General features: G+C 38.1%; 1 protein-coding gene across 1 annotated transcript; it reads left to right on the top strand.

Annotated features, from left to right (window-relative positions):
* The first annotated feature begins 939 nt into the window (after positions 1 to 939).
* Positions 940 to 7,336, top strand: LOC144194361 (tubulin alpha-1C chain-like). The gene is made up of 5 exons (XM_077713395.1): positions 940 to 1,349; positions 2,761 to 2,785; positions 4,805 to 5,027; positions 5,930 to 6,078; positions 6,157 to 7,336. Exons 2-5 carry the CDS (start codon positions 2,783 to 2,785, stop codon positions 7,132 to 7,134), a joined length of 1,353 nt encoding a protein of 450 aa, XP_077569521.1. The 5' UTR covers positions 940 to 1,349; positions 2,761 to 2,782; the 3' UTR covers positions 7,135 to 7,336.
* Positions 7,337 to 7,770: the final 434 nt, after the last annotated feature.

Here is a 7,770-nt window from a genome sequence, read left to right as displayed (position 1 = left end):
CCTATATGTGTTCTTCGACTAGGTCAGAGCTTTAATGGAATTCACTTTAATCAATGATGCCATCTACCGATATTCTTTGTACATTGCATGTTGTAAATTGAATTGAAATCTTTTATGTATTGTCATTATACAAGTACACTAAGCAGGCAACGACAGCTGCTTTTTGCCCGTTCACTGCAAAATGTGGCACATTGTTGTCATACATATGTATATATATATATATATATATATATATATATATATATATATATATATATATATATATATATATATATATATATATATATATATATATATATATATATATATATATATATATATATATATATATATATATATATATATATATATATATATATATATATATATATATATATATATATATATATATATATATATATATATATATATATATATATATATATATATATATATATATATATATATATATATATATATATATATATATATATATATATATATATATATATATATATATATATATATATATATATATATATATATATATATATATATATATATATATATATATATATATATATATATATTATATAATATCATATCATATAATTATCTCTAGATACGGGGAAAAAAATGATATGCGAGGGAGCCAGTTGGCCATGACATATGCTCCAGCACCCCCGCGACCCTCGCAAGGATAAAGTGGTTCAGAAAATGAATCAATCAATAAATAAATAGTAGGAGGTTGTTTGGGGGACCATGGAACAGATTAGGGCATTTAAATGTAAAATGTGACTAATTTACAGAAAATTAAGGCCACTTCTGCAACAAATTAATTCTTTAGGTAGAGTTACCACTGTTCTGAATTTTTGCACATGGTCACACATTGATTTTAACGTAAAGTGACTTCCTTTCATCTCACGTTACAGCCACCAAATGCAACAAAATGAGGGCCATATTCACTTCATTCCAATGATTAGGCATAGGAGGACAGTTGGCCCGCAGACACACGCCGAATCTAAATGTCGTTAAAGATCGAATGAATTTGTAAAACATTTGGTTTTGACACTACGACGGAGTTGGAGTTAATATAAATTGGATTAGTCGACGCTGTTTCGTCAGTTTTTATCACGTTCGCTCATGTCTTCCGTGTTGTTAGTTCTAAGCTTTTATGACGTTGATGTCCTTTATGCCATCTCGTCCTGACGGGCTTGTATACGTTTTCCAAATCTAGCAGAGCAGTACGCGTGAGGTTTCTTTGTGCAAAGGCAGCGTGTGCCCTTTAGAGTATTTCCTGCTCTTTTACAAAGTCGGTCAAATCATATCACGTATTAAGAGTCACAGTCTGAATCCGGAGTTGGTTGTCGGTAAGATCTCCTAATACTACAATACTAATAATGGTAGTCACTTAATCTTTATTTTATGACTATAAATTGTTCTCAGAACAATGACACTGCTAGTATAACCTTGTGGTTTAATGAATACTGTCTTGGAATTGTATCTCTTTGGTTGTCTTTAATCTTGCCAATCTTTGTAATAAAAACAACATGCGCTGATGATGGATGGTCGATTGGAATACTATTGTCGAAACATTTGAATTGAAATTGTTATTTTGTCAAATTAAGAGATGTAACTTGATTTTTTGGGGGAGCCATAACACAGTCACCCTTCAAGCAGGTCCTTGTAACTTTCCTGATGGGTGAATCTTTGAAAAATCTTCAACTTTTTACACAATTGGCACCCGATTCATTTAAAACAACTGCCAAACGATTAGGAACTTTGAAGTCATTCCTTGGTTGGCTAATTTGACAGGATATTCTGATTTTCTGATTATTTGATTTTCTGCTATACATATAACACTCATGGTCAAGGTAGATATTTACACCACATATTTGTATATCAGTACAAGGTTTGGAATATAGAAAGCTACTTTATTGCAGGGCCATAACTACCGTATTTTCTTGTATATTGACCGCCTCCGCGAACAAGCAATACCCCTAAATTTGCCTTAAATTGTTGAATTTTACAATTTTCTCGTATAAGACGCCCCCTGATTCACAATTTTCATCTCCATATTTGTGGTTTTAAAATGAGTTACACGTGTTACTTTGAAGGGAAAATTTTAAGAAAATCACACGTGGTATTTCTGAGATACTGTATGAATCGAAAGGATGGATTGCACATGTGGATGTAATTATAGCATGAGAGACACATCAAGTAGGTATCAAGGCTGATATTTTAATGATCGACTGCAAGACCTTCGATCAGTCTTACCTTAACAAATATTGGGGTGTGCTGACATGGTAAAGCGTATGAACACATGTATAAAGGCTACTGGCGCCTGGCCAGTCATAGCATGTCTAACTACCGGTAAAAGGTAATATGGCAGCGCCCCAAGCAAGCAATGGCAGGCACCAGTGAGTTTTTTTCACGTTTTATGAAAAAAACTTTTTTTTGGCTTGAATTTCATTCTTAAATGTCAAAATAATGTAATTTGGTTTAGCGGTTTATCTATTTAGCTTATGTCTATTTTGAAATACATGACCGTATTGGGCGCTTTGTCCTACGCTATGGTATCTCATCGTGCAGTTTCGCGCATGTCAAGTCTAATTTGTGCACATAAAAGCTGTACCCTCAATTCAATCATAATTATTTCGGGTTACAATTACGTCTTATATGCGAGAAAATACGGTAGTCAAGCACAAAAGTTATGGCTCTTTTGTTAATAAATTAACTTGTGTGCTTCTCACCTGTTCAACTTGTTGCTGATTCTTTCAGAGACCTCTCTCCTTCACAAAATATGGTGAGTTTACATCTTTGCATTTTTTCTTAGTGCTCAAAAGGATGTAGAATATGGAAGGACTCTCGGAGCTTTTGTGTTAAAACATCCATTTCTGGCCCCCAGTTGAACGTGTGCTAGAACAGACACTTTCCATAGACATGGATACATTTTGGGATTAGAAATGAAGTTGGGTAAACCTTTACAACCTTACCAGACATGTCTCAAGAATAATTTGCTCATCTGCATGAATCTGGGGCCTGGCCCCAACATTGTCGATTCAGTATAATAAGATCTGCTTTCCAAAAACATGCATGGCAGTTTAAATAAAGACAATACAATTCCACTCAGTTGGTGTAAATATTCTTCTTCCATTCTTTCCCAGATGTTTCTGTTGTATAATGACTTTCAATTATGAGTATTTCACAAGCATCAAAAGCTTTTATTGAGGTTTACATGCAATAGGTCAATATTTTCAGTGTTGGCTCTTCTTTTTCCAGACCTTTGAAATTCTCCCTGGAATGCTGTAGATCAACTTTTGAACCAAATCCTGACTGATGACCGTCCATTCTTGCATAATCAATGCTTGGAGTTTGTCAGAATTTGTAGATTTTTTCTATTGTCCACCTGCCTCTTGAGGATTGACGACAAGTTCTCAATGGGATTAAGTTCTTGAAAGTTTCCCAGCCCAGGGACCAAAATCTTAATGTTTTGTTCTCTAAGCCATTTTGTTACGACCTTTGCTTTTTGGCAAGGTGTTTCATCTTACTGGAAAAGGCATTCTTCGCCAAATTGCTCCTGGATGCTTGGAAGAAAGGTTCAATTGATGCCAAACAGGCTTCAGGGTATCCAAGAAAGTCCAGCAAGCCACAGGACGGTCTCGTGAAGTTGTTTCAGCTATGGGATCGGGCCACCACCAGTACAGAGCTTGCCCAGAAATGGCAGCAGGCAAGTGTGAGTGCATCTGCATGCTAGTTAAGGCCAATACTTAAAATGAGGTGAGCGCTGCAATCAGTCTTGTCTCGTGCCGACAGTGATGCATCAAAGTGGGGGCCCGTGGGCCAAATTTGGCCCACCGCATCATTTTCTGTGGCCCAAGAAAGTTTATGATGAGTGCCTACTTTCTGTTTTATGTTCAAATTCAACAAAAAAAAGAGTTTGACACCCCTGCCTTAGACCATTCATGTGTATGCTTGCTTTTCGGTCAAGGGAGTGGGCTCTCTCACAATATGCCTAAAAACACAGCCATGCACAAAGAATGGTTCCAGAATTCCCCCCGAGAGCAACTTCTCCCAACCATCCAGGTGCAATTTGGTGATAAACAATGCCTTTACCAGCATGATGGATCACCTTGCCATGAAGCAAATATAATAAACAAAATGGCTTGGGAAAGATTTGGGGCATTTGGCCAAGAAACTCTCCAGATCTTAACTCCATTGAGAACTTGTGGTCAATCCTCAAGAGGCGGATGGACAACCAAAATCCCACAAATTCTGACAAACTCCAAGCATTGATTATGCAAGAATGGACGGCCACCAGTCAGGTTTTGGTTCAAAAGTTGATTGACAGGATTGCAGGACGAATTGCAGAGGTCTTGAAAAATAAGTGTCAACACTCCAAATATTGAGCTATTGCATGTATTCTCTATAAAAAAGCTTTTAATAGTTGTGAAATGCTTCTAATGGAAAGTCCTTATACCAGAGAAGCATCTGACAAAACCCTAAAGCCCCTGAAGGAACGGGCTTTGTGAAAATGTAATTTTTGTCATCTCAAAACTTTTGGCCATGCCTGCAGAGCATTACTTAATATGTAAATTATTTAATTTGTTACAGTCCTCACACAACTACCAACTAAACACTTTAAAATTTGTCAAAATGTCACAATTTTATAAGAAGGATCTTTTTTGTATCTCGGGGGAACTTCGCTTCCGTAACCTGAAAATTTAGTACATAGAGTATGACTGTATCATGTATATGAAAAGTGAAAAATTGGAATTCTATGTATGTATGTATTCTATGTTCTTTTTCCCCCCTACCCCATCAGCGCGAGTGTATCTCAGTGCATATTGGACAGGCTGGCGTTCAGATTGGGAACGCCTGCTGGGAGCTTTACTGCCTGGAACATGGAATTCAGCCGGATGGACAGATGCCCAGTGACAAGACGATTGGAGGCGGAGACGATTCTTTCAACACTTTCTTTAGTGAAACAGGAGCAGGAAAGCACGTTCCGAGAGCGGTCTTTGTGGATCTGGAGCCCACAGTCATTGGTAAACTACACAACTCTGAATGACTGTTCCATTGCCTAACTATTCTAAATATTAACTCATGGACTGGCATTGAAGATGATAGACCTCCAATCCATTTGTACTGGGAGCAGCTGTCGGCGAATTATCGTTGCCAGCCCTCCCATTTAATATGGACTGAGTTCATTGTCATTAATTGACCTTTTGCAAACTCCGCTTTTTATACAGCCATCAATCAAGTCCTACAGACCGCGGTTAGGAGAATGATCTGACCAACTCAGATTCCTCATTGTCTAAATTATTGTTGTGGTAAAGATTCATGTGAGCTGTCTTGCATTAAAATTCATAGGTAGAAGTAATAATGTTTCTAAAACTGGATATCAAAGTTGTACTATTATTACTAAAAGCCGTCCGTCTTTCTAACATCCAGGTATAGCTGTTTCATTAGATTAGGTTAGTTAACCTCACATCTGGGTTTGCAGTTGGTCAGTAAACATAGATAGCATCCTAATAAGTGCCTAGGCGTTAATTAGTTTTTATTTTTCATGGACGATTCAATGAATTAGACACCTTAGTGATCCAACCTTTTGCTTTGCTGTCAGTGTCAACACTCTGCTTTTGCCCCGATACTTGCTATATTCGTGAGAATTTTCAATATAAGCCTCTGCTGAATATTTTAAACCCATTTGCTTTAATTTGGAGATTGTAGTACTGGTATTTTAAAAAAGAAATCACTTGAAACGTTGGTATACATCTGCATACAATAGCTTGTGTCGTTAGATTACAATCATGAAGCTGTTCGGCTTAGCAATCGTAACTAAGGCGAGAGTGGTGCTTCTGCAAGGGTAATTTGCACAAATTGATTAAATGAGTAATTTTGGCAATGTCGGTATATGCGTTGAACAGCACCTTGATTTGATCTCTAGACGAAGTTCGCACCGGAACCTATCGACAGCTCTTCCACCCTGAACAGTTGATCACCGGCAAGGAGGACGCTGCTAACAACTATGCGCGTGGTCACTACACCATCGGCAAAGAAATCATTGACCTGGTTCTGGACAGAATACGCAAACTGGTGAGCATTGAAGTAAATCATATCCTGTGATTGAGAATAAAAATGTGACTTCCATTTAATGTTTCCATTGTTCATCAGGCTGATCAGTGCACTGGGCTTCAGGGATTCCTGGTTTTCCACAGCTTTGGTGGCGGGACCGGCTCCGGTTTCACCTCCCTTTTGATGGAACGTCTATCTGTGGATTATGGCAAGAAATCCAAACTGGAGTTTTCCATCTATCCAGCTCCTCAGGTTTCCACGGCTGTAGTTGAGCCCTATAACTCCATCTTGACCACACATACAACTCTCGAGCATTCAGATTGTGCCTTTATGGTAGATAATGAAGCCATTTATGATATATGCCGCAGAAACCTAGACATGGAACGTCCTACATACACCAATCTGAACAGACTGATCAGTCAGATCACATCATCTATCACGGCCTCCCTCCGTTTTGACGGCGCTCTTAATGTCGATCTGGCTGAGTTTCAGACCAACTTGGTACCTTACCCTCGTATCCACTTCCCTCTGGCTACCTATGCACCCATTATCTCTGCTGAGAAAGCCTATCATGAGCAATTAACGGTAGCTGACATTACTAACGCCTGTTTTGAGCCAGCCAACCAAATGGTGAAATGTGACCCTCGTCATGGCAAGTACATGGCGTGTTGCCTTTTGTACCGTGGTGATGTGGTCCCCAAAGATGTAAATGCTGCCATCGCCACCATCAAAACCAAGCGCACCATCCAGTTTGTAGATTGGTGCCCCACGGGTTTCAAGGTGGGCATTAACTACCAGCCACCCACCGTGGTTCCTGGTGGAGACTTAGCTAAAGTGCAGAGAGCTGTTTGTATGCTAAGCAACACAACAGCCGTGGCAGAGGCCTGGGCTCGGCTTGACCACAAGTTTGATTTGATGTATGCCAAGCGTGCATTTGTCCACTGGTATGTGGGTGAGGGTATGGAGGAGGGAGAATTTTCTGAGGCCAGAGAAGACATGGCAGCGCTTGAGAAGGACTACGAAGAGGTTGGCGCTGACTCAGTGGATGATCAGGGAGAGGAAGGGGAGGAATATTAGAATGTAGGATTGCAGGAAACACCGCTCGAGTTTACTGTGGTCCTTATTGTTTTTCTTGATCTGTGATCCTTATTGTGCTTCTTGACCAGTTTGATTCATGAAAACAATTTATTGGATCATTTGAAAATGTACTTCTCATTTGTTTCAGTTATTTTCAAGTTAAATTTTAGAAAGATGTTGCCCATTAAAGCATGAAAAATAACATTGTCTGTGAAAATTGTCATTCTTTGAGATGGACTCAATGCTGAGTGCATCAACTTCTTGTAGATTTCGGTCAAATATATAAGCTTCACAAACTTTGAGACCCAAGTATTAGGTTTTATGCTGAGATGGGATTAAGTTATGCCGTTGTTATAGATACATAACTTTTGGCCAAAAGTTCTTAACAGATCATTCAAAATGTCAGAAGTGATTTATAGTGGGCAAATGTTTAGGAATATGTATTCTGCATAGAAATATAAAAACATGATCCAAAGTCCACAAATGTGGAGAAAGTCATAACTGGCTTCCTTTTTAAATTTCACACATAGACACTTCTACAACTTGTGTTTACTGATATTTTGCTCAACAAACCTTGTTAAAATGAAGCCAAATGTAAATATACAGTAATGTGACCATAATACATTATCTTTCATC

Source organism: Stigmatopora nigra, chromosome 3 (genome assembly GCF_051989575.1).
Source record: "Stigmatopora nigra isolate UIUO_SnigA chromosome 3, RoL_Snig_1.1, whole genome shotgun sequence".
NCBI lineage: Eukaryota > Metazoa > Chordata > Actinopteri > Syngnathiformes > Syngnathidae > Stigmatopora > Stigmatopora nigra.
The sequence above is the reverse complement of the archived record's forward strand: the minus strand, read 5'-3'. Positions and strand labels throughout refer to the sequence as shown.